The 26812-nt window shown below is 37.3% G+C and overlaps 2 protein-coding genes across 7 annotated transcripts in view; one reads left to right on the plus strand and one right to left on the minus strand.

Annotated features, from left to right (window-relative positions):
• Window positions 1–26812, plus strand: part of LOC139131668 (transcription factor SPT20 homolog) — an 81098-nt gene that overhangs the window by 24467 nt on the left and 29819 nt on the right. The gene's annotated exons all lie outside the window — the stretch shown is intronic.
• LOC139131669 (UDP-N-acetylglucosamine transferase subunit ALG13-like) lies at window positions 740–26784 on the minus strand. Of its 6 annotated transcripts, none has more exons than XM_070697829.1 (21): window positions 26662–26784; window positions 26078–26215; window positions 25780–25863; window positions 25554–25604; window positions 23968–24014; window positions 23521–23593; window positions 23068–23149; window positions 21882–22020; window positions 21077–21137; window positions 20363–20495; window positions 19135–19199; window positions 17086–17186; window positions 16491–16642; window positions 15549–15813; window positions 14115–14237; window positions 12934–13099; window positions 10656–10803; window positions 9648–9739; window positions 8488–8887; window positions 8189–8229; window positions 740–7550 (listed from the first exon to the last, which is right to left on the minus strand). In XM_070697829.1, the coding sequence occupies exons 2-21, from the start codon at window positions 26195–26197 to the stop codon at window positions 6375–6377; spliced, it is 3519 nt and encodes a 1172-aa protein (XP_070553930.1). In that variant the 5' UTR covers window positions 26198–26215; window positions 26662–26784; the 3' UTR covers window positions 740–6374. The 6 variants fall into 6 exon arrangements, with proteins under 6 accessions (XP_070553930.1, XP_070553929.1, XP_070553934.1 ...); XM_070697828.1 differs by having other exon boundaries at window positions 26078–26218; XM_070697833.1 differs by lacking the exon at window positions 26662–26784 and having other exon boundaries at window positions 740–6628; window positions 7337–7550; window positions 21077–21128; window positions 26078–26375.

Raw genomic sequence — 26812 nt, forward strand, 5'->3', positions numbered from 1 at the left:
GGTAAGGAATAAGCAATTGGAAAATTTATGACTCCATGGGTTTCAAAATTAGCCCCAGCAAGCGTGGGCCAAAAAAGAGCATTGTAAAACTTTACGAGTCCGGAAACCTGTCCATGGGGAGCGTTCTGCCTATAGCTGCATCTCTTAGCAATTTTTTGACATCAAGGTATTTGGCAGTATTCTCAGATATTCTCCAACTGTACCCATAAAGACAAATAGCCTTACACTGAATTATAACAAAAGCACTCTATGGCAGATGCATGCAAGTTGCGCTCAACCCGGAGAACATTCGGTATCACGAGTTCCAATGGATGGACAAATGTTATTTTTGTGAAGATTCCGGTGTGCATATGATCCCTATTTTAGTTGCATGCTATTTAGTCGTGCGATGTCCCGTTTCGTTTTACAGCGACGTTTGAAAGGTGTGTTGCAGTGGCCTAAAAATAAGCAATAATTGCTACGCTAGCACAGCATGATTATTTGGGATAACAGTATTTCGAACTTGTAAAGTTACTATGCCAGTTGACTGTTCACAAAGTTGGTAATCACTGATCACAAAACTCAATGAATGGCTGTCTTTGTAGCCCTTCATCATGAGCACTCTGCATTCTCGTTTAACTTGTGCAAAACAGAACGGATATCAGACAGATAAAAAAATCAAGATATGATGTACAGAGGACTCTTGGCAGAGCAGACTGAAAGCTTGATGTAAAAAGACACAGGAAGACCAAACAATGGATACTGATGAGAGATATTTATTGAATACCATGTAGCACCTCAATAGAAGTCAATCATTGTCAATACAATAAATGTATGAACAGACTATCCTGAAATCAAAATTTATCAGTACTCTGCAAATATTCTGTGGACAGGGGACACCACAATGAAATTCTAAAAATTGGGTTTCAGTTTTATAAGAACATTTACAACCAGTGCAGAGAACACTGTTAAATATCTACTTTCCTATGCAAAGCTTCTATGCTGTTTTTATTTTTAGTTTCAACTCGAACCTGTGATGGCCTTATGGTTAATCTAATAGTGATGCAGTACAGCAGACATGGCAGTTGAGGTTATGGTCTCATGATATTTGCCACTTGAGGGCGCTCTCATAACCCACTCACGCAACAGCCTGGCAGACTGACATTTTTGTGGTAGAAAAAAAGCTAAAATATCTATAACTAAAATGTAAAAATCTAAAATGTCTCAAAAATGAATTAATATCTAGTATGTATTAGGAATATTTCTCTTGATAAACAATGGTCTTTCAAATAAACTATATTATACACAGCATCTACGATATTATATAAATGTAATAATCTTCTACATGCACAAGCAAAATATTTATCCACAATAAATTATTACACGCAGTCCAAGTAAATTTTCAAAAAAAAGTTACTTCAGCTTACACAATTAACAGTTCACAATCAATTACAATGGAGAATATTTATACAAAAATATAACAGTCCCATTGACATCCACTGAATGTAGCATATTCTGACATTGTCAATTACTACATATCCTTGAGGAAAGATAGGTGCAAATACTATTTGCAGATGAACGTGGCTTTGCCTCATTGGCGTGGAGAGTTCAAGACCAAAGCATAAGCTCTGTACAGGAGAGGTTGTGGAAATAGTCTGCAATGGGATTACCATTCATGAATGGAACATGAAGAGTACAATGCAGAGTTACAAAGAGATGACTTGATATTTCTATCAACAGGCGTCACTATTCCAAATTCAAAGGTTTTCCATTGTCTGAAAAAGTGACAAGATTTCTTACAAGCATAACTTGCACAGGACACAATGAAGCAAAACACTATTTTTGCAGAGTCCAAACAGTACAAAGAGAACACGATTTTAATAATTTTAGGTGCCTCTCAGGACAGTGATTTTGGCATACACGAATAAAGTGCCATTTCAGTTCTATGACCAGATAGGCAGCTTTAAATTTACCTGCTTTTACCATCCATTTCTGGAATCAATGATGGAGTGAATGTTAAATATTACCACAAGTGAAGAGGGATAGATATCTGATGCACTCTACAAACGGGACAGATGTGTGCAATTTATCCACTCGACAAACATGTTGATAAACCTGATGAAAATTTTCAGTTTTTCCTGTATTCAATGGAATAATTATGTAAATACATTCAGTTCATGCAAATGAGCACTGGAGTTGAACATTGTTAAATACTCTACACGGAATCCGAGTTGGCCGACTGATAAGCAGTATGCCTACTGACTCGCCGCGTTTCAGAACTAGAGTCAAGTTAGAAGTCTCTGGAATTTTTTTCATAAGCCCTCCAACCAGTGCATGTAACAAATTTTCCAGTGTTTTTAAGAAAGCTTTGAGACTACGGCGTGTCAGTTTTAGCTTAGAATACACGTTGCTAAATCAGCATGTGTGGGCAATTTACATTTTTAAGGTCCATGGTTGCATTGCACTGTAGTGTGTACTGTTCCATCCATGTCAAAGTTAAGACCAACACAAAGTGCATGTGTATGGAATAACAAAGAAAAGTTGGAATTCCCATTCCCTTGAAAGCCTTGGCTCAGGACTTGCTCAAAACTCTCGGCTACATATGTACAGAAACTTCAAGTCATGGTCGCATAAATATTTTTATCCTGATTAAGGTAGGACACGCCTCAGGGACAGATATTCGGACTCTCAAACTTTTACAATTCTTTTCTGATATACCACTTGTAGGGGTTCACTTTAAAGCTCTTGGTGTAAGAAAACCTTTAACCGGCTTAGTTTTTCGAAATTCAAAAATTTCATTTTCTCCATCGAGTCAACACAGGGACGGCAGCCATTTTGAATTTTAAATATTGGTCAATCTTGAGTAATTTGTTTCTCTAGTACCAAAATTTGTACGGTGACCCCAATTTTGATTCTTGATTTTGAAAGGATGATTGAAAGATTTCCCGAAAACAATTTGAGCAAAAGTTTAAGTCTTTCACTTTCGAGGCGCATACTGCCTTGAGGTAGTGGTATTCCCATGCTTTGCATAGTTTGATTTGCACAAGATACATGCTTCAAAGTTTAGGGCATTGACAAGACTTGAGTCGCAAAATTTTTGATGTGCATCTTGGCTTTTTTCTAGTTAATGGGAAAGCAACTTTTGTTGGCATTTTCATCTATTTTTTTACGTGATACAATTTCATATTCTAACTCGTCTGCTCATATTATCCTTGCACATGACTTCTGTGTTTCCATCGATCAAGTATTTTTAAGAGCAGTAAGCAAGTAAAATTACTATGGCTCCCAATAGCATACGAAAATACTTGCACAGCAGATATGCTAATGATTCTTGCCATATTTAAAACCTCGGAAAGAACACAGTAGTGGACTTTTCATAGTTTTTTACACTTTTTCAAACACACAAAACTGAACTTGCGTTTTTAAAACCTTGAGACATTGTGATATACCAATCCAATTATTATGCGCAAGTATCAAAAATTTCCTTAATTACTATTCTTTATATCAACATTTCAATAAGCATTTGGTTTCAAAGACTTGAATATCCAGTGTTTACTTACACTGTCGAACATTTGGAATATGTAACACCTACTTTTGTTGTTGCAAACAATTTGGAAATACACCATTTATCATGATTTTTATGAGCTCTTGCTGAGAGTTATGAAAACAATCCATTTCAGTCGTGCAGTAAATTTCCATTACAATTTTACATTATTTGGATCACTCATAAAACTTAGGACTCTGATTTTGCATTTTTAGGCAAGTTTTACACCCACAACTGACCTGTTCACTATGACTAGGCCTTATGGCAAGATGAACAATATTGAACATAATTAAGATGAAAGTTCAGTGGAAACTATTATGTATTATCTTGACAAAAGTGTGACTTCAGAAATTTTGACTTCTGAAAAGTATCATTACATTTCACATCTTGACATGAAAAGGCAAGATTTGAAAAAGTCAAAAAGTGCAAAACGTTTCCAAGCATCACAGCTGCCATTGTGTCCTGAAGTTAGCAATGCCAAAGTGGTCAAAAATGGAAATACTAGAAGAGCTTTGAATTTAGAATTGGAAACTTCATCTCTCCTGGTTTTACAAATACATGACGCTCATGAAATCTAGTGTAAGGCAATCTACCTACAACTTGTTCAGAGAGGGCTTTCTTGAATGATCAACGCATGTCAGATATCGCTATCTGTTGTATCCTTATTAATATCTTCTAAATTCTCACTATTAAACTACACTACAAGCAATACAAATTTCGTTATTGCTAATTTGTGTGCACTACTACACTGCACAAGCAGAATAAATGTTCACCTAGCATTTTCATGAAAAATTAAGAAATATTATCACAAATTATACATTTAGGTCAGAGGAAAATCATACTTCTCGACAATACTAAACTGTACTTGTGTATTATCAAAAATAAATTTTTCATCTTCAGTTTGCACCGTTATTTTACAGTGCTGCGACTAGTAAATTTTGATAAACTATAAAACCATAGAGTATGGACACTGTAAACTGAGTTGCCATTTTACTTCTTGGCACATACCTTGAAGAGAAATTAACACACACCAAAACTACATCCGTTTGGTTTTCACCCTGCTTAATAAGGAACACATACTTATACTAGGAGAGTTTGCTTAATTTCATTAGGCAACATGTAACATTTATATTCTAGACAAAAAAGTTGAAGGTTTCTTTATGGAGGGTTAACATTGGGATAATAAGGATGAAGAATTAAGTATTAAGCATTCCGTTTGCAAGGTCTCTTGAAAGAAAGTAATAAGTGGAAAGTTCTGTAGTTATGAACATTGGAGGCGGACATTTCTGAGTGAACTTGACCTTGAATTCACTGATAGGGACAATTTTTCTATGCAATAAGTAATATCAAAGTTGAAATATCACTGTGCTTGTTGCCTTAGTATTTGGTTCATTTTATCACAAGAGATTTTGGGGTTGTGTTCGAAACCTAACTGTAATACAGTAACAACACAGCCCGTTGAGTTACGCATCTTTGATCATTTACTATTTACAGAATACTTCCCTGATGATGTAAAACTTCACATTAAAACATGTTTTTCAACTTGATTGGACACGAGATTTAGACCCGTTTGATGGATATGTCGCATAGCGGTTTGAGTGTGCACTTCAGAAACGCACTCTCACACAGACCATGGCTTTCTTTTAAAAAGTTTCTCAAACTCCTCACAGGATTGTTTAAAATTTCAAGATATGCCCTAGCTGCTATACAAGATGCCGATCTACAGCGTAAAGAATTGATTTAGTCTACGCAAACTAGGCTAGCTACAACAAACTCTGAAACTACTTTCATTAGTGCCGTACAACCTTATCCAAAATATTGATTTTTTAAAAATATTAGCCTATCTATAGTTAAGAGAATTTAAAATTCTGCTAAAATTGCTCTTGATTGGAGACTACAAAAGTCAGATGTGGAAGCTATATGATGTTATTAACTATAGATGCATGGAATTAATGTCTGTTTCGGTTGGTTGTACCCAGAGCAGCAAGTGAGAAATTTGCCTTGATGAATTTATGAAACTTCTGTAACCTGTATTCCAGGGAAATACTGTTCCTGTAGAATGTTGAAATTCATTTTATTCATATTTGCATCTTCTACTGCGGTAAAATTTAAATTGAAAAAACTGTACAGCAGTTTGAGAATTGATTTAAACCCCAAGCTATAAAATGCCGCATTGACTGGTCGAATTTCAGCATTTGATATGATTTTTGGGAGAAGAATAGTCAACTACTTCACAAATGAGAAAAAAATCCAAGAAATACGTTAACAATTACAGCCAATATTGTTTGAATGTCCATTTTTCTATCGTTACAGGTCTAATCACACAATTAATTGCTTTAAGCTCACACTTTCAGGTCTTGCAAAGCCTGGATATTCAAAGGAAACGTCTTCTCCGCACCCAGTGCAAAACAAATCTTTGATTGGGTATTTAGTGTTATTATACTGAAATTACTGATTTTCATCCAATCCTAAAAGACTAAGTAATGCATTGTTTTTCTCTCTGTGTTCCCCTCGTGTCTTGCAATCAACTAAGGTATGTAAGGTCTCACAAGAACAGAATATTTTTTTAAGTAAGCTGACGTTTCACTTTTTCAACCGTGAAGAGTCAAAGCCGCCCAATCCCTTGTCAACATACAGAACTTTCCACACTTACAGATCCAGTCTCATAAGTACTACACAGTATCAAAAGTTTTTAGTTATGCCATAAGTTTTTTCAAATATACCAAAGATAGTATGGAAGATTTGAAGCAAATTTTTCTGAAAACATTATTTTGCAAGATATGATGCCCCTTTAAGCTTTATAGGAACTTGCATATGAAGAGCAAACTACAGACAGGTGCTAATGCAGTGATTATGGTTGACTTGATGGGTACATGTAGGCACTGCTGGCATTAGCTTGCGCCCATAGACCAGCATTCTGCGGACCCTGTGGCGTGAACTGATAGCTAGCTGTGGCTTGATTATCATACGTGACAGCTGGTTGGGTGTAGTGCTCAGAGGCGGTGGATGCCTGATTAGAAGCTGGGCTGCTGAAGGAGCTGGTAGCGGGTGCACTGGACTGGCTGTTGCTGCTGCTGGAGTCTGCATAGTATGGCATGCTGGGGCCTGTATGAGAGGGCAAGGATTGTAAAGTGTTAGCCGGGAATACGGGATTGCTGACCACCATGCCGGTGGTGGCAGTGTGCATAAGCCTGGGTGGAATGTTCTGGGTGTGAGGAGGCATGTTCATGCTGTGTGGTGATCTATGAGAAGGTACATGAAGCGAATGACGAGATGAGCCAGTGATGTGTGAGGGCAAACTCTGGCTTGATCCATGCAAAGTGCTTGATACAGGGTATTGCTGTTGGGAAGTGGCTGGGGGCATTTCATTCTGGCCATGCTGGGACTGACCAAGTGCATTTCTTATATTCCTGAACCTCGGAGGAGACTTGAACCTGTTGGATCCCCCTGAAAATTTTCGTTGTCTGAGCCCTTGTTTGGGTTGGCTGTAGTCAGGGTGAGATCTCCCACTACTTTGGGGTGGTGGAGGTGGCGGTTCACTTAGCATGACAGGTTGTTCATGGGTAACTGCTGGTTTTTGGCCAAATGCAAATGAACTTGTCCCTGTGTTTGATTTCTCAGAAACGATTGGTTGGAATGTACCGCCTGGCTGAGCAGGAACTTGGTGAATAATACTGGGGTCTACAAATTCTGTAGATGCTTGGTTGAGTGACAGAGCATTCCCCTGCTGTTGTTGATCGTAACACTCATCAGGATCATCCTGAGATGACGTACCATCTGAAACATAACGCTCATCCTCTTGGATGTACATACCATAGGGCATCTCTGAGTTGCCTGGACTGCCCTGTGACTGGGACGTTGCTATCACTGGCTGGGGCTGGGCCTGTGGTTGAGGCTGTGGTTGGGGTTGTGGGGGCGGTGGCCCCATAGGAATATTATAGACTATGGCCTCCTGCTGGGCTTGCTGCTGCTGTTGTTGTTGTTGCTGCTGCTGCATCTGGACCAGGGACATATATCTGTGGTAATACTACAAAGAGATTGCACACAATACAATCAATGTACATTATTTGATGTGACACTGGAGGGCGTTACTGTGAGACATATTATGCCAAGGACAGTGTGATATACTGTACCAAGGCTAACGTATCATGCAACTTTATATGAAATATAGAAAACATATAAACCTACTAACAAGGAGTATGTGGTAAATGTATCAAAATAAATCACTCTATTCTTCAAGGGAAGTACCAAAAATCTCATACACATGCTACTGGGTTACTGCAAAGTTTCCATCAATCCAATATGGTACAAGACGGGGGCTTAATGTTTACTTATGAAATGTCGGAAGCATTACAACATTTTCGTAAATGTACTTACGGGTAGGTTGTATGATCTCCCACCTTTGCAAATCAATGAATCAATCATTGTCCTTGATAAGTATTTTAATGTTCAGATTCATCTCACGTTCTATGAATGTTTTTCTCAAGCATTATACACAACTATGCAACCTTTCATTCATCAGTCATTCTGCCACTTTTAAAACTGGCCACACACCTCATGTACCACCCCGTAACACCTGTGTGCTGTGATCTGACCTTCACAGATGGAACAACAGATTAAAAGACTCTAAACTGTGCAAAGGTCAAAGCTGAAATTCAATCTTACCTCAACTCCAATATTGAAGAAAAACCTCATTGTATTGACATCTGCAATGAAAAGATGTAGTATTATTTGGCTTTCTTTGAGTTCATCAAACATCTGGATATTTGATAGATTCTGTTTAAGGTATCCCATAAAACAAGATTCATATTTGCAAACACTTTCATGACAAGATAATGGTTCAGGTTCTCAGGAAGAATTTGAATGATGACAATTACAATATACAAAATTCAACAGAGATATGTTTTTCGTTTTGTTCGTGAGAGTACAACGTGAAAGATAATATGAAAATCATGATAACATACCTGAATGGGGTAGATCACTACCATAAACATCTCTTGAAGGAGGAGTTGCATAATTCACTGGACCTGCTAGATTCTCTGTGATTGGGATATACATGGGGTACATTGGCATACCAAAAGGGATGTAGTTGTTGGCAACCATCACAGGCGTCGGTGGCACGGGGCTTGCAGACATCTGTGTCATACTGCCACCAGAGACCGGGCTGCTGGAGTATGGAGACTGTTGCTGCAGCTGCAGCTGTTGTGGTGGTGGTGGTGGTTGCTGCTGGTGTTGCTGCTGCTGCTGCACCTGTGGTTGGGGTGGATGGTGTGGGGGAGGTGGTGCTTGTTGATGCTGGGTTGGCAACTGTTGAGGGTGGTCATCCATTGGCCTCTGTATGCAGGGGCTGTTGGGAGACGACATCTGTGGAAGAGATACAGTACTCCCATTAGGCTTACAAACATTTCAACTCTAACAAACCGCAATTTTTAAACATGGCACCCAACATCAGTTGAGATTAATGTACAATTTAATGCGTTTGATCTTTCTGTGCGGTAATTGGTTGTTTTTCACGCTTTTTTCCACTGTGTTCAAATCTTTGTACAGTGTTGAAGTGCTGACGAAGGGTGCTACCTATAAACATTCATGTGTTTATCCTCTGCTCATAACAAGAGTTTCATTTCCGCTGGTTGGTTCCTATTTTATCGTGACGGGGTAAATATTTCACATCTTTGAATAGCAGTAGTGTCATCAAAGAAAATGTGCAAATTGACACGCTGTATGCCTGTTGCAGAAAATACTTGCCATCTTCAAAACTTAATTTTCCTGCTGTGTTCATCTGTGACAATCAGGTCAAGTTGGTTAAAGGCAGTAGGGAAGAATGTCATATAAAGTATTTTGAAATTATGACCACTTGAAGGCCCTGAAAACCTGCAAACACTTAAATAAGGATTTTTACTGGCCGGTCGGATGAACATATCCCGTATAAATATCTAACTTTTGATGATTGAACTGATAGCATGTGTCACATGTGAAATTTTTGTAATCTACCTTTGAGAGAAGTGTTATGCCCCTTGATTTGACCATGGTGAAAGTTGCCCTGTATGAGTAAAAATGTCAGAGCAATGGAGGTCTCAGACATTGCACTGGGTTAAGAGAAGCGGGTAACCATGACATTTCCTACCTTTCTGACATGTGTTGTTTCAAACCCATCATCTGCTGGAAAACTTTGATCTGCAACACTCAACTCTTGCATTTGTTCGTTGAATTCATTCTCTGTAAGGTATGCAGTGTACAACAGAAAATGCAAATGATTACTAGACGTGCACAGATATTCTGCCCTATGCTACATGAAAATATCTTCTCTGCAGCAAGCTTTCACAATTGAAATATGAAGGTCTTTCAACCAACAAAAATGTAGTTAACTTTGTAATAAAATCATGGGGCAACTTTTGCACCATGATTTTATACTTGCAGATTGTGTATGGATTCTGATGACCATTTTCATTTTGTGTATGGATTCTGATGACCATTTTCATTGTTCTAGCTGTAGTCATGACTTATGAAAGTTGTGAAACATTCAGTTTAAAATATGTTTTGCATCTGTATATGACAGACCTGAGATGTCATTTTACTAAGCCCTGTCACACAAACTCCATTCTTCAGAGACCAAATGCTTGACCAAAATTTACCAACTATGCAGTTATCATCATAAAATGACAAACACTTTACTAAAAGACCACCTTTCTCATTGTTTTGATTTTTGATTTTAAACTGTTTATTTAACCAAACACAGATACAAATAGAAGAAAAGTGACGAGTATTACAGAAAAAATTGTCTTGCTTGCATACTTGTTTTCACATAATCATTTTTTGTCCTGAGAAGTTTCTTTGAATGTATGACATAATACACACGAAACAAATAACACAGCAATTTTCAAGTTCTTGTCATGTTAAGACCTACAGACATAAGCATCATAAATATCATTAGTTTTGCCCTTGCTGTGTAAAGCATGTAGGAACTAAATGATAAAGTGTAACAGGTTTTTCACCAACTTTCTGGGAACATGTGAATGCTGGGGTCTGAAGCTTCAACATGCGGAAGCTGTTTATACTTACTGTAGAGCAGTAACAAAGTTCTTCAATTTCTTCTCTCTTAAGAGAGACTGCCAAAGGGACACAGTTAACTAACCTTGGATGAGGGTTTGAGCTTGTCTCTCATCATGACTGCCTGGAGAAGGTATATTTATAGGTGGTGTTGGACTCCTGGTTTCCCTGTTGTATTTATTCCAGAAAGACACTGGTCCACCTGGAGCTGGTGCCGGAGAATGCTGAGCAACCTGGAATATGAACCCCAAAGTCATACATGTAAGTGTAAAAAAACTCACAGGGCAAGTAGAACTGGAATAGATTCATTGAGAACTTGAATGAACCATCAGGGTCAACAAATTGTCCCCGTTTGCAGATGTTATTATGACAGCAGGGGTATTCTCTTCAAATATTTTATATGGCATGTCAGTCTTTTTCTTGATACTCATAGACTAGTTGCCTTCTGACCTTACAGACTTCACACTAAGAAAGTTATGAGCGCCCTCTAACTGTAATTGTAGAAAATACTGAGCAATATTCTAAACTGACCCAGAAACACTGAGCAAAGCATGCTTTGCCACATATCTACACTCTGTAAGGAGATGTCATCCAGAAACAAATTCCTTTTGATGCCAATGAGAGTTGTTTTCAAATATTCTCTCTCCCATTAGTGATAAGTATAGAAAAGTCAACAGTAGCAAGCTTTAATTAGGAAAAGCCAGTGGTCGATGTTCCATGAGCAATCATTTTCATCCTCAGAACAGTGTACATATATATGCAATTCTGCCAGTCACATGAATTGGTGAATACTGCTGTAACATTATCAAAGAAATAATCTACTGGGCCCACACATCCTGCAAGGTGTGCTGGATTATATTGGCTCAGATCTTTGTGACTGCTAAATACAGTCACTCATCCCAAAATTCCTGGTTAAAGTTAACAGGTTAACCCCTTAAGCACCAGAGTCAATTTTTGTCGCCTTTACAAAATGTATCTCAGTCAAATTTTTACAGATTTTTGCCAAAATTTTGATGAAAAACTGTAGCCAAGGAAATATGGTGTCAATTTGGTCCAAAATCATTGAAAAGTTGCAGAAAAATTCATAAAAACTGGTAAAATGTTGCACTAAAATTTTTGTGGGGAAAATTACAGCACTCAAAGGGATAAGGTCTGGTTTGAAGAAGTAGCACAGACAGCATGCAAAATTTCTCCAAAATGAGGGCTAAAGTCTTGGCTCTCACTGACTCATGAATACATAACTCTTTGAAGACGCGACAGTGACATGAATGTGAAGGAGTTTTGAAAGTCCTTAAAGGTGAGAAAATTTGAACATTCTAATGTATTAGAAAGGTTTATTTTGTGAAGCTAGCTGTAATTGCCCTCAATCTGGCTATTGACACACTTAAGAACTGCATAACCCTGTATGTTGAACAACGGAACCAAGCATGTTGGGTGAAGTAAATAAGTTGAATGATAATCGAAGAAATGTGCCCGATGCTGAAACGCTACAAAATTTTCCTACTTTAAGCAATGCTTACGCAATGCTTACTATGCAAAGATGACAGTGGGTTTCAGTTATTCAAAGACAGTCATGTAACCCATTGGTGCTAGCAAATCCTGTATGTTAAGTACACATCAGTGTTTTGGGGATGTTCAGTCAGTTGGTTCTGCATTTCAGAAGAAGGTTAATGACCTTAGACAGGAACTTCCCCTATGAAAGCCGGATTATCGTAAATCTATGCAAATGTTAAAAAGCCACGCTACTGATTGGACGTGCCGTGTTTGATCCCAGAAACCCATAATTTTGCCATGTTTCAGGCGTTCATTGTCATTGAATCTTGCATATGATGTCTGTGAATATACAGCGACTAAACTTGAGTAAAAAATAAACTGAAAAAATGTTGTGTTTTTGTTGGAGAAAGCAAATATTTAAAAATGTGTTCCCTGTACGACCATTTGACCCCTCTTTACATATGTCACGAAAGTGCCCATCTTGATTATTCAAATTTATCATACGGTCAAAGCCATACTATGAGAATTCAAAACTCCTGCCCACTGTATGCAAATGGCTGCATAATCAGTAATCCCCGTATTGTGTACCCACAGTCCTGTAACTTCCAATTTAAATCAATATACGTCCTAATTTGAATAACACTGGTGATCAGCAATGACAGATGTAGGGCTGAAAAGCAGTGCTTCAAATGGCAAGAGGCTAAAGGGATTTATTTTCCTGTTTCTTTTGCCTGTTTACCTGTGTACACATCTTATATCCCACATAAAAAAATAATTAATTTAGATTCAAGCAATGGTGGTGAAAGGTTTAACGTCAAGACAGACGCAAGCAAGTTCATGCACACAACAATATCTTGCAGAGTACTAACCGGTAGTGCGGGGAATGCAGTGGCATCCCTCTTCTGTATCTCATACAAGGCTACAGACTCCTCTATGGCTTTCCTTTCTTCTCGTTCCTCCGGTGTATGGCCAAAGTACGTTTTTGGAGAACCTCGGCCAGAATATCTTCCCCTTCCTCTTCCAGCAGGGGTTGGCCTGATGAAGAAGCAAGGCAGGTTTAATATCATAGATACATGTACACCTGTACAATTATAATTTGTAATACAATTTCACTGGGGTGATTAGTTCTACTGTACAAATGTTGTATTAAACTTTACTTGATGAAAATTAGCAAAGTTGATCATTTTTATCCCTGCAACATATCTTTGAAAACCACGTACCTTTAGTTTCTTGTTGGAGGACATCTTTTTCCACACGATATTGTAAAAGTGCTCAATGATAACTTTAAAATTATTCAAAATTATTGTAAAAATGTTTAATGATAACTGTCAATCTTTGACCTTGCAAAATTGACAAATATTTCGAGGCTGTTTTGTAGAGGCGGCACGCATGAATTTCAATGGCCCACTGACTTCTTATTTGCAGATTATATGTTGGTCACTGGCACACTTGTACTCTGAACGAGGGAGGGCGGACCCATTTCTAACTAAGTGACTGTACAGTGTTTGTATTGTGCAGTGAATTGCATGTACACCCCTATAGACTCATTAGAATAGTATCAGACAGACCACCACCACCACACCTCTCAGCGCATTCACTCAAAATCAGAAACACTTGTGAAAATTGTGATTCTGAGAGTCGTGCTCTGAAACCTACTTTTTTAAGTCATGTTGTGATCAGCTCAAATGCTGACAGTTTGTTTCAAAATAATGTTACACGCCCATATCATCCACCTACATGTAGGTGGTGATTTACTTGGCATATTACTGATATCTAAACAGACTGAAGTTGATTTCAATACAGTTGTGATCAACATTAGATATGCTGAACGCCACCAATCTTTGTAAAAGGACACATGCAGAGCTATCTAGTGGAACAAGGAAAATTCGTCAAAATCAATTCAACATGAGAAGTACACCCTGTCATCCTGTGTCCCGGGTGTTTTGGCATCTCTCTTGAAAACACTGCTGTTGTGAAAATCATTTTCAAAAGATATTGAAAAGGCACAAATATGTGAAAATGAGTGCAATAAGCTCATCATTGACTCCACCTTTCAGCCCATGGTTGCCTTGAGTGCTGTGGCTGGTATTCCGGAGACGGTTTTCCTGGTGATCCAAGACCTCCAGTGTCTGCCATATTCTCTTGATTCATTCTGTTAAAGCGTGGAGCAGTTCTGTGTGATTGAAACAACAAACCACTGATGCATAAATCTCAAATATTATGAGGTTATTACAAAAATACCACAGAGTATGTACATGGACATCAGAGCAGTTTATCACCCGGCATGAACTAGAAGATGATGCCCAACACAAAATGCCTTACCTTTGTGATTGGGGCCATCATGAGACCATTTTTATGCGATTCCATCATTTATTTCAGAAATCCACTACAAGTGGGGAGCACGATCTAGGACCAACTTCTGACAGTCTGCACAAATACATGTACACATGCAAGTAGGAAGTGAGAGGCAAATCCTGACATATCATCAAGGATTCCTTGAAACCATCAAAAAAGTGAATGGGGAGAGGCACCAACAAATGCCACTGCTCAGGGGAATCTTTAAATTTTAATGCTATGGAATGAGTGTTCCACACAGCTTTTACAAGCACATGCAAAACTCCAGTGTTCTCAATGGTACAGTATCTGTCACCGTTTCAGTCTATGATCCTCATAACCTTGCTGTACCTGGTACAAGTCAGTCTACTCTCTTTGCCTTGTTACCCATATTCCATTAGAATGGAAGAATAGCCCTCTGGGATAGATATTCGGACTCAAAGTTTTACAATACTTTTCTGGTTTACCGCTTGTTTGGGCTCATTGTAAAGTTTTCGGAATAAGTAAACCTTTCACAATCTTACTTTTTCCCTGCAGAGTTAACACAGGGATGGTGGCCATTTTAAATTTCAAATGTCCGTAAAAGTTACAAAATTGCATATCTAGTCCAAAAATTTGCATGGTGACTCCTGATTTTTGTCCTTGATTTGGTAAGTGAATTCTGAAAGATTTCTTAGAAAAAGTTTGAGAAAAAGTAAGTCTTTCAATTTTGAAGCATATACTACCTTAAATTACTGATGACAAAATACAGCTTTACATGTTTTTCTAGTGTTTCTGTTTGTGGAAATTATGTGCACAAACAGTTTCAACATTGGAACTTTTGGTAAAAAACTGCTGAAAAATTGTCACTATGGGCATTAGAATGTACAAATGCAGTGTACACAATGTTTCACTTCTTGCCTAAAACCAAAGAGCAGCCACAGACACAATGGCACTCAAAAGTAATGGCCACTTGCAGAGTCATATTGCCATGATCATCAGGGCCCAAAACTTCTGCTCATACCGTACGTAAACAACAAATGGGCCATAAGTTTTACCAAGAAATGAAACATACATATATACAGACACTGGACAGTCTATCCATCACATGAATTTTTGTTGTCACAGACCTATGACAGAAAGGGAGTTACAACAGGAGTAGTCTACATACTTTGAAGGTGAAAATCTTTGAAGTGGTCTTGCAGACCGTTCTCCGAGTTGTTGCTGTGATGAAGGGTTGTACTGTTGTGCTGACAATTGCTGATGTTGGTGATGCTGCTGCATGGCATTACCACGTGCCATTGTCTGCTGGTGATCAAATGTCGCTGCCATTGCAGCATGTTGGAATGGCGGCATAAATGCATTTGGTCCATGTATGAATGCACCACCAGGAATGTACTTGTTTCTCTTGTTGATTCTCTTATTCTTCTTAGGATCTGTTTGTAATAAAGAGAAAAATGCATTTCCGTGGGTAATTCCACACAGAACTGTAATAATTACTTCAAAATTCAATGTACTTAATCATCTTTCTCTAAAATAAGACTTTAATCACAGTTTCTTATTCCAATTCGATTATTGGCATTTCCTTTTTGAAATTTGTTCCAAAATCTGGCAGGAAACAAATCCACCAAACTTTGCAACAGGTTTAGAAAGGGCAACATATGACTTGATATCCTGCAACATTGTAGCTTTTTATCTTTCTGTATATTAAACTGAGAGTAATCTTGGAAATCTAAAGACAGCTCTTACCACAGATGGTCACTGAAATATCAAGAAGTAAACCATTTGGATAAAAGGTACATGTACCGTATATCCGCGATGTACATGTAGATCACAGTTGGCCTCTGCTAATCATTATGCAGAATATTCATGCAAATCTTGCAGTGTTGCACCCCTGCCTAATTCAAAATGTCTAAACCTGAATCATGATATAATTTCCCATTAAAAACTTTTTCCAGAGTGCAAAAACATATACAACAAAATCTTTCTCTCTGGATACCCCCTGTGGTTGACTACACATGTATGGCCAAGCAATTTTCCAAAGGTTTGACCTTTCTATGGTCAACATAATGTACCCAATAATTCAGCCACGAAAGACTGAATAAACTTTTACCATGCATGTCCTGAAAATATCCATTGACTGGTTTTTGATGGTATCCTGTCAGAGACTTGTAGCCTTTCCCTCCCCCTGTCATTGTTATCCATTGTTGGCTGTGGGAAGGATATTGCATCAGTGGTTTCAAATTCTTGATTGGTAGCGTATGCCTGTGGGAACAGAACAACAATTTTGTGGCTGTTAGCGAAACTGTCACGTGATAAAACTTGCAAACTGATGGATCTTGAGAGTTGCCCTGGCAAACACTTCCCTACTTCCAGGACAATTTGTCCTACCAGTATATACAGCTATTATTCAAATAATCATGAGGTTTTCAAGACAACAGGTACATGTAACATGTGATTTGGTTCTCTGATCAGCACATCCAAGTAAAACTGGATGATATATTTCAGTATTTTGCAAATAGATGGTTGTATACTCTGGTTTTCTATAAATACTTCTACTGAATGCAATCTGTTTACAAATACGAAAAAAGTTAACGTGATTAACAGTCACTAGTACGTACATGTACACTGAAATAACACACACATACATGTATGCAGCAACTGATAATTTGTCACAGAAACATTTCAAATTGTCATAACAATCTTACTTTTCTCCTAGATCTTCAATGAAGACAGTCACTGGTCCCTGAGGAGAATGTACTATTTGTATATGGGCATTGAAATACCTTGCCTCATCATTCAAATGAGCCTATCGGTAAAAAATAAACATTTTGTAAGTTTATTATTGCATTTTGTAGAGGAAATACACGGCATATCACTTCTGTTTGTTATATAGGTAACACAGATGAACTTGTAGACAAGGAATTCACAATATTTTCTAGTACTTGTTATATTGTCAATGATAGGACTGAGGTGATCGTTGAAGTGGGAGCATTTCACAAGTTTGCACCCCTTCATGGGTTAGAAAAATATTTGTCAGAAATATTAACAAAATATACGCTAAAGAGAATGGCACCAGCTGTATCACTTTTAGGTTCCCCTTAAAGTGTCATGTTCTGTAAACATTTCCATACACTGTTATAAAAGGATCAGAATGCATTTAAGCTTTTCCTGTGTTGATTACAAAAAAACTTGATTAACCCTAATCCTGCCACACAGTATCACTTCCCAATCTGCAGAGTCGGTAAAATGCAGTAGATGGTATTAAGCCAAATGTATGTGTATGTTCATCTATTTGGTCAGGTACATGTATATTATACTATAGCAGGGTTAGCCAACAAAAATCACATTTTACAGCATTTAGGTATTTTTGGACCTTCCAGTTTCCAAGTTTTTGTCAGGATGCAACATATGGGACATGCTATGCCTCACTGGTTTTAAATAATTTGACCTGACAGCAACATTTGAACTTGGTAGGATAAAGGTCAAGTGTGTGTCCACATCCATGGTATCCAAGATTTATAACAGACATATTGAAAACATTCAACTGTCACCATTTGAACTTTGAAGATAAATTTTCATACCAGATTACTACATGTACTGATGACCTGTATTGTATGAACCATGAAACTTGGATTACATTGATAGAGAATTTCTAGCAGAAATAACCAGTAGGATTTAGCTTCCTCCAATGCAGAGGACTGGGCCCACACATTGAAAGTTAGAGTATGCCTCAGGGACAGATATTCAGACACTCAAACTATAAAATACTTTTTGGTCTTCTACTTGTTGACGGCTCATTTTGAAGGGACTTAGTTTTCATCAGCCTATTTTTGAAAAAATCAAAGTTCAATTTTGCCTCATAGAGTTAACACAGTTTGACAAAACGTTCAAATCTTTTAAATTTGGAGGTACATGCGTACTATAGTACCTTGAAGTTCACGACATGATGTGAACTATATGATATGATACAAGCATTAAGTCAGTCGGTCACTTGTGTGAGATTATTTAAGTTGTAGCTGTTTGGAGCACGTTGTAAAAATATCAGTCATCCGTTATCGGGGGCAAAAGGGTATCTTGTGAAATGACATTTGAGATACCTGTACTTTAGCTAGAAACTCAAATTTATATTCATATTTCCCTAACTAAAATAGGAAACATTATTTTCTTCCTTCTAACAAAACCTGTCATTTAAGCGAGGCAAAATAATGAGTAAATTGTCTGAATTTTCTAATCTGAAAATACAGATGTGCCCTGTGGGTCCTTCCCTGGATACATTAAGAATGTGACCTTTGATATGAAAGGTAACTGACCTTTATACACCATTCAATAAGATTCTCTGTAACATTGACAAATAAACTACATATGATCACATAGTTGTAAGCGTTATAGTGCTTGACAATTCTGGCTACTGTCTGGGAAGAAAGGAATGCCAAAAAATTTCCATTACGCTGCAGCTTTCAGGGAACCTCTGATGTACAGCGCCTTAACCTGTGATTGTGAAATATGTGCTATACCTAGCCAGTGAATTCTAGTGCAATGTACCACTGATAAGTTAAAAACCCACAACACTGGTGTATTGCCAGATAATTTGAGTTATACTGCTGGCCAAGAGGAAATTTTGAGAGACAATGTTTCATTATGTACCAGTTTATGTCCACCACTAAAAGTCTATTGATGGGAAGTTATCAGCTTGCTCACAAATAGTTAAGGTAAAAAGTCAGAGGACTGACATGGTTCTGTAAAGTTGTACATACCAGACACTTGTCACCGGGTGAAAACTGCAAGTTTGCAGCATAATGATAGTCATGTCTTTGTTGCTCTGAAAGAGAGATGTAGAGACCAATCAGTAACGATGATGAACTATGGGCAAATCACTCAAATTATTACTTTGTGAGTTTACATGTTTATATGTTGGGGCATTAGATGAGAAGTTTCTTAAAAAGTGCTGACAATTTTCTGAACAAATTATTTGACATCCACCTTGCATACACAAAAATCTTTCAACTGTACATCTGCCAATAAGTGCCTTCCATCGTCCTTTGACACCATCTTTTACACAGGTTTACGTGGTCTGCGTGTATGCTTTAGTACTCTACCTGACACAGACTGCTGTTGTATGTTCTACTCTGTGGCGTTGTCACAACAACTAGCCTCATCAAGTACGGATTAAGACTTTTCAATAATTATATATCCGGGTATGTGAATCTGACATTTTGAAAATCTTTGCAACACTTTGGAAAGGCATGTTTGTTTTTGTCACATCAACACTAAATTGTTTTGTTTCCTGTTATTCTTTTTACAATTATAATTAACCTGTGTACTTTCATTTCCTGTTTTGTCACGAGTCATTTACTGAGTGGATGCTGGATGACATGAGTGATCGATAGATAGATAAGAAAGTGAAACAGATGAACACGCAATAATGATTTGGAGTGATAAAATTGACGTTTCACACATTGTACAAGCATTTTGTATTTACTGGTTACATGAAAATGGTTACATGAAAATTGTTAATTAAAAATGTTGAACATTTTCAACGCCGTTTTAAATTACAGGTTCTAAATATCGAATTCTTTCATTGATGAAACATCTTGAACAGTTGAAAGTTTTTAATTTTCTGTTACCATCTTGAAACACTGAATACCATTTCCCTTGATTAAGGACATCCCTGAGATATACCAGCATACTGAGCTCATAACATTTTGCAGAACTGAGCATTGCAAATGACACCTCTACGTGTAAAACCTCTGACATTTTAAGTTTATAAAAAGTTTTTTATTTAAATTTCAGCATGTGGACACAAATATTTTTCCAAAGAATAATAGTGCTGCTCTAGGTTCCTACTGACGATCCCTAACCTATTCTGAGCACAGTCGAGTGCTTTTGGACCTTGTAAAAACAAATGAAAGATGTCAAGCTTGTATGGGGATTTGCCAAAATAGCATTAGGGCTACCTTTTTGATCGATATTGATGAAGCTTACCTTTTCTGGCATCCATCCATATATCCAGTTCAACATTTCTGTATATTTCAGGATCTAAAGCTTTGGCTACCTTGTATGGGAATGCTGGTTTTCTCTGAGAGGCTTCGTACCGCCTGCTCTCAGCCTCATTCTCCTACAAAGTGTAAACAAACATGTACCAAGTTGTAAACAGCAGCACTTGTTTGGTTTTTTAGCGTTCTGTAAAAGCATTACTGCTACACTCAAAAGTGTTGCCAAAATGGACCCTTACTCTCTGAAAACATTTCTGCTGCCATGATACGTTATGCTTGACTTTGTACATTGAGAAATCTGGCTAAATTACTGTAGAAAACCAATTACATTTTCAGGTTGACAATTGTATTTTTTTTCAATGAAGTCAAAACTCAAAATGCAACCATGATTGACATGCACAGAGAAGGGGGCCACAGTGTAGTGGAGGGTTAGGATTGGCAAAAATAAGAGTTTTCATCTGTTATATTTTTTGTGTAGTGACCTGTTGTCCTACAAAAAATTTACATACTGGTCGCAAGTACACAACAAAATGGCAATGCTATGTCTTGCAGCCAATAGGCATTTTTCTCAACATGCTAAGAAGATACAATAAGATAATGTCATAAAACTTATCCTCCACAGGACAAAATGATTAAGTGTAACTTTAATGCACAGGGGACATGATAAACTGAAACAACCATTGTTACAAACAATTCCTCTCACCTTGTTTTCCCCTTCCTTACTTTTCTCTGACTCGGTTGATGTCTCCAACTCACTAACACCACTCATGGAAAGAAAAAATTGAAAAATTTACAATTCAATCTCTTCTGTCAGACTTGAATCTTGTTGAATGTATCTCCCACTTATAAGACGCCTCCTAGTGTATTGTGGATTGACATTAGAAACAAGCGACAAGAAGTTCAATTTTGATATTTCAAGCTGTAAATATCCATGTTCAGAATACACTTGAATCTTGTTGAATGTATCTCCCACTTATAAGACGCCTCCTAGTGTATTGTGGATTGACATTAGAAACAAGCGACAAGAAGTTCAATTTTGATATTTCAAGCTGTAAACATGTTCAGAATACTGTTTGGCATTTCACGAACTGAAGTCTTTCTTCTCAAAAACTTTGTCACTTTAAGAAAACTGATCTTGTTGAAGATAAGTTGGCCTGCAAACTAGTGTACTGCACTTACTCAAAGAATGTTTTACTCACCAGATGTATATTGCCAAACTTTTATTGAAAATCAGCAAAGTGTCAACCACAGATTTCATAGAATAGGTTTCGTTTCTTTTCTTTTTCTGTTAAAATTTTACTGGATATACAACACTTGTTATTTGCTTGGAATGACCCTATTTACTGGCTCCTTCATTTTTAGACCAATCTCCCTAGCATTTCATTTAATCTCACTAGTTCTGTCCCCAAGTGTTCATAACTTGGAGAGAATTGCTCAAAGTGACTTGTGTACATTTGATACCTGGCTGTGTCTCCCTCTTTAGAGGTCTGTCTGTCTGTCTGTCTCACCTGTCATGTTTGACTTCACCGCTGTCAGTACTGCTCTCACTCTGTTTCCTCTTAGACTTGGATCTCAATAAATCTATAGCTTCATTGACTTCCTTCTCCATATCGAACACATTAATGTACAGGATACTATAAACAATAGCTGCAAGTGATGCAAAGTACAAGTTTGTTAGAAAGATCCTGGGTAAGAGCAAATATAGGACATATCCATACCGCTGGTATTCACATCTGTCACTTTGATGTGGATAACCATGTCAAAATAATCTGTGCTACATGTACATAATCAATTTTGGTACACTAAGGACATGTCGATAATGTTGCTGTCTTTGGCAGTATGACCCTTGAGGGGGCAGCACACAGTACTGTAGATTTCCAATAATTCATTGCGATTTGTATCCTCGGAGATACCTGAGTGAAGTCTACTATGTCTCCCATGTGTAGACAAATTCACAGACTATTTATCAAAATTTTGAAAACGTACTTTTATGCACACCATTCTTCTCAATTCTCATTTTAAATAATTTGGAAAATTATGCATAATTGAGAGAGGAGATAGCATTTTTGTGAAATTTGCCAGAGATTGTGTCCTCAGCCATACAGAATAATGTGATGGAAAGTAGGGAGACTAGTTGCACCTGTTTTATGAAACAAAAGGATATTGATTTTTTGCAATGGAAGTGACAAAAGAAATTTGCATGCTAAGTTTTCTCAGAGAATGACCCCTTCAGTTCGTCATAACTTGCTGCCTAAAAAGTATGGCATTTGTAGTACCTGCAGAATGTGACTTTTATGGTTGTTTAGTGGTTATTTTCAAACTTTCACTGAAATACCTAAACGTACTTTTACTAGATATTATTTAAAAATTATTCTAATGCTGCACACTAGTGCTTACATGCAGAACTGAAAAAGTTTTTAGAAAAGTAACCTTGAAGGATACAAATCAAAGAGTATTGTGGGTAATTTATCGTACTGTGCAGCATAACCGCTTAAATCACAGGCTGATGTATTCTACGATGAAAGCATCTTATTGTAATATTAGGTGTAAATATTCATTAAAATCACTTTTTTATGCACTGTCATCTGTAGTAGTGGTGAAAGTGTATTCCTTGAGTTTTTATTCACCTCCCACCATTGCTTGGAATGCTAATCAAGTCAACAAGACGTAAGGAGCGACAACAGGGCAACTTACATTGGCATATTGCTGCAACTTCCTGATACGGCTTTGGAAATACGCTATCATAATGACTACCACCAGTAAAACATAATAAAACCTGCAAGATACAAGAGTGAAGTAACAGTACTTAATCTGTGACAGTTTCTTTTCTGCATTCAAAAATGTACCTTGGGTCTTGTAACCAGCTCACAAATTGCAGCCACTACCCACATGGCGCTTTCTGGCTTGGTTCCCATGCCTGGCAATTTGAAGTTTTAAAACACGTTCCAACACTTACAGACTACTGGTAATATGAAGAATTCATGATGCATTGTACTTATGCATGATTCATGATGGTGTGCTTCTATTACATAGAGAGAGCATGAAGCAGTATATCATATCAACCAGAATAACTTGAAGGACACCATCAGTTCAGAAAATATCTGCCCTAAAGATGAACATTTAACTGAATGGAATAAAGGTACTTACTATTTCATTAAAACCATTTTGTGTTACTTTGTCTGGGGGTTTTCCTACTTCTTGATAAACCTGGAAATCTCGTCTGTACAAAAAGACAGCAAAAACTCTATTAATTACATCTGTGGCATTGGTCTCAGTGTCTGTACAGTAACTGTCATTACATAGCTCAAGATGAAAAAGGCCAACTAAAATGGTCTTCAAAGATGTAATTTGCAATACATTTAATTTTTACAAGACTGTTCAGGAAAGAATTTATATCATATGTACTGTAGATGGTGTCCCTACTAAATACACATAAATCTGTGACAACAGGGCGGTAAAAATTTCATGTCTACATGTCCTCTCAGTAGACAAATTTAAAGCAATTGTCTGTGCAAAAGTTGCAATGTGTAACTTTCCGTCAAAACCCTTGGTTTGGGTAAGTTTATTATTCCAATTAATAAGAACTTTCCTTACTTAAACATTATTGACATGGCACTTATTTCAACTTGACCAGCCCACTCCTGGAAAACAGAGAAGAAACTTTTTCACAACAAAAATACCTGCAGTTCAATTTGAAAACATTGTGAGTGTCCTGCAGATTCCTGGGACACTGTGTATGTGTTTATTCACAGCTGCACTGTAAAAAAAATGTTATTACCATGCATCACTTGATGCTACACTAATCGATGTGTCAATATTTTCTGGCTGCAGATTTTTTTCAGAGCAACGAAAATTTCCAACCCTGCATGCCAGTCGTTATGAACTGTTACCTTACAAGCAAATATACACTTACCATACACTTCAATCGAATCAAAAAAATAAAAGTTAAAAGCCAAGGAACAGTTTGCAGGACTAGCATTCAGAATTTGAAACAATTTAGTAAACTCCAAATTAATGTTGAAAATCAATTTCTTTGAAACTGATATGGTCTCATGTTACAGTGATTACGACAAAGATCTTGCCAATTTGCACGGATACTGAAATGCCAATCAGTAAAATGACTGCTTCAAGTTCATGGCCATAAAGATACAGTATTTTCAAACACCAGTGCATCAGGTTGGTCATGCCTTCATGTAATACAGCTGTATTCACTTTAGTATGTGGAGACACCTCAATGCTTTTGTGCACCTGACTTTCAAACAAAAGGAAATTTGCATGTAGATATATTGCCAGGTGTTTGCATTGCTGGCACTGAGATGTATTGCTTTCATGCAAAGTTTTCAGCTGGACTTTCTGGAAAAAGAATTTCAGTATGCAAACTTAATGCCTGAATGTACCGGTATTTCAATTTATTATGGTACAACACTCAATATTCACTTTTATGCCAACATTTCCTGTTTGTATCACTGAAATCTTACAATAACAACCGATATGACAAATTATTCTGCCTCAAACACAGGCTTTTCAAAGCATTGCAGTGCTTGTAATTATTTTGCATAAAACTTGCATCATATTTCAAAATGTAAACAGCGCTTTACCATCTTGTGTTACAAAACTACTTATTTTAAAATTAAGCACAAATTATCGGACTGTTAAACAGTTGACTACATTTTAAATGAAAGAAAGGACTAAAGTATCACAAAGTTTACTTTTGACACATACTAGCACTACTTTCTGAAAGATGAATCGGTATTCATATGCTATCAATGTTAAAAATGTGGAATTTCAATATAGAATGCAACATCACTACATCTGAGAAATGCTACTAATAAACCACTAATTATGACAATAATATAGCAACCTTGAGCTTAAACACTGGAAACTTCCTGTCAAAACGATTGCCACAGTACAAATGTGCACATTTTTTGTGATGTTATTTTTTTAATACTGACAAAGGGGGACAAAGCACGTGAAAATATAACAAACAATGCAAGATTGAATATTTATCATTTAACATTTGTTGACGAATCTGCATATAAACTGTGACCCGGCATAAAAATATCCCCAGTCATTGTCAAAGTACGGTTTCGCTTTCAGTATTCACAAATCGTTGATACGTCATTGAAGTTTTCCATGCAGTTATTTTCGAAAACTTCCTTAAGATAAAAAAAAAAAATTACCTTGGGATTCCGAAGTGCAAACAGGTGATGATCAAAAGGTCCTTCGACAAACTTGAAAAGAAAAACGAGGTAAAGTTGAAGAAAAATGAGATATGATTACCAATTCAAAAATGTCCACTCGAATCAGAGAAAACATTGAATTTTCCAAAGAACTTTCATTGGCATTGCTTCCGAGTTGCATTTGATGTTAGTGCCAACACTTACATTTTAAAGGCTGAAAACTTACTGGCTCGAACCGTTCTCTATGCCGCTCCATAAACCGTATACAGGCCTCTCGAACTTGAAGGTGTAGAGCTTGACACTTGAATACCTGTCGAGGTGAAGACGAGACATTGTCACGTTGTGAAACGACGCAAACACCTGTTCTTCACGTGTCGGTGATTTTGTATTACTGTACTTACTCGGCAAGAGGATGTGCATGCACACGAAACATGTAATTCTGGCGCACATGACGGCACTCTCAAAATTAAATTAAAATAACATTGAATAGAGGGCAACCTAGAAAAATTGAGGAAAATACTTACTTGTTCAGAAACGGCTCTGAACAAGCACGAACCGTCTTTTGCCGTTGGTTTCCGGAAGAGCCCCAGCATAGATAGATAGTCGTCCATGGGGTCGCCTTTAGTTTTCCTTCCCTTGTACATTTTTTTTAGAAAACGGTTCTTCTTTAAAAAAACAAAATGTCAGTGTTGACACGACACCGCTACATTTAAAGATTTTCTTACGCTAAAAGAAGCCGAAAGGGGCAAGCTAAAAGCTAAAACGTAATATCAAACTGGCGGCGGTTCTGCAGAGGTAACCCTAGCTGTCGCCATCTTCTCGTTCAGCTGAACTACCGAGAGTAACCTTTACCACAACATGTGGTTGTGTTTATGATTACATCACGTGTCCATGTTCAGAGCTTTCTGGTTCATAAAAGTCGTTCTGATTGGTTTTGAGGATTTACCATTCAATTTTAAGAAGGGACGGGTCGACAAAAAGCACATCGAACACATTACACATTGAAACTTTTAAAAATTAATGAGTGTGTAAGTTTTACTGTGTACATTATAATCGAATAATTTAAAAAGTACAGTAATTAGTCGAAATAATAGAGATAACTACTGACCAATCATATTACATGACACAGGCATCAGCAAATTTGGCGATACCATCTTCCTGTAGGGTAAGGGAGACTAGTTTTTTGAATAATTTACACTTACTTCCATAACATTTGAGCTTTGATCTTATTCATTAAGAAACAAACAAGTCTATGAGCC

This window comes from Ptychodera flava, chromosome 4 (assembly GCF_041260155.1).
Source record: "Ptychodera flava strain L36383 chromosome 4, AS_Pfla_20210202, whole genome shotgun sequence".
NCBI classification, from domain to species: Eukaryota; Metazoa; Hemichordata; class Enteropneusta; family Ptychoderidae; genus Ptychodera; species Ptychodera flava.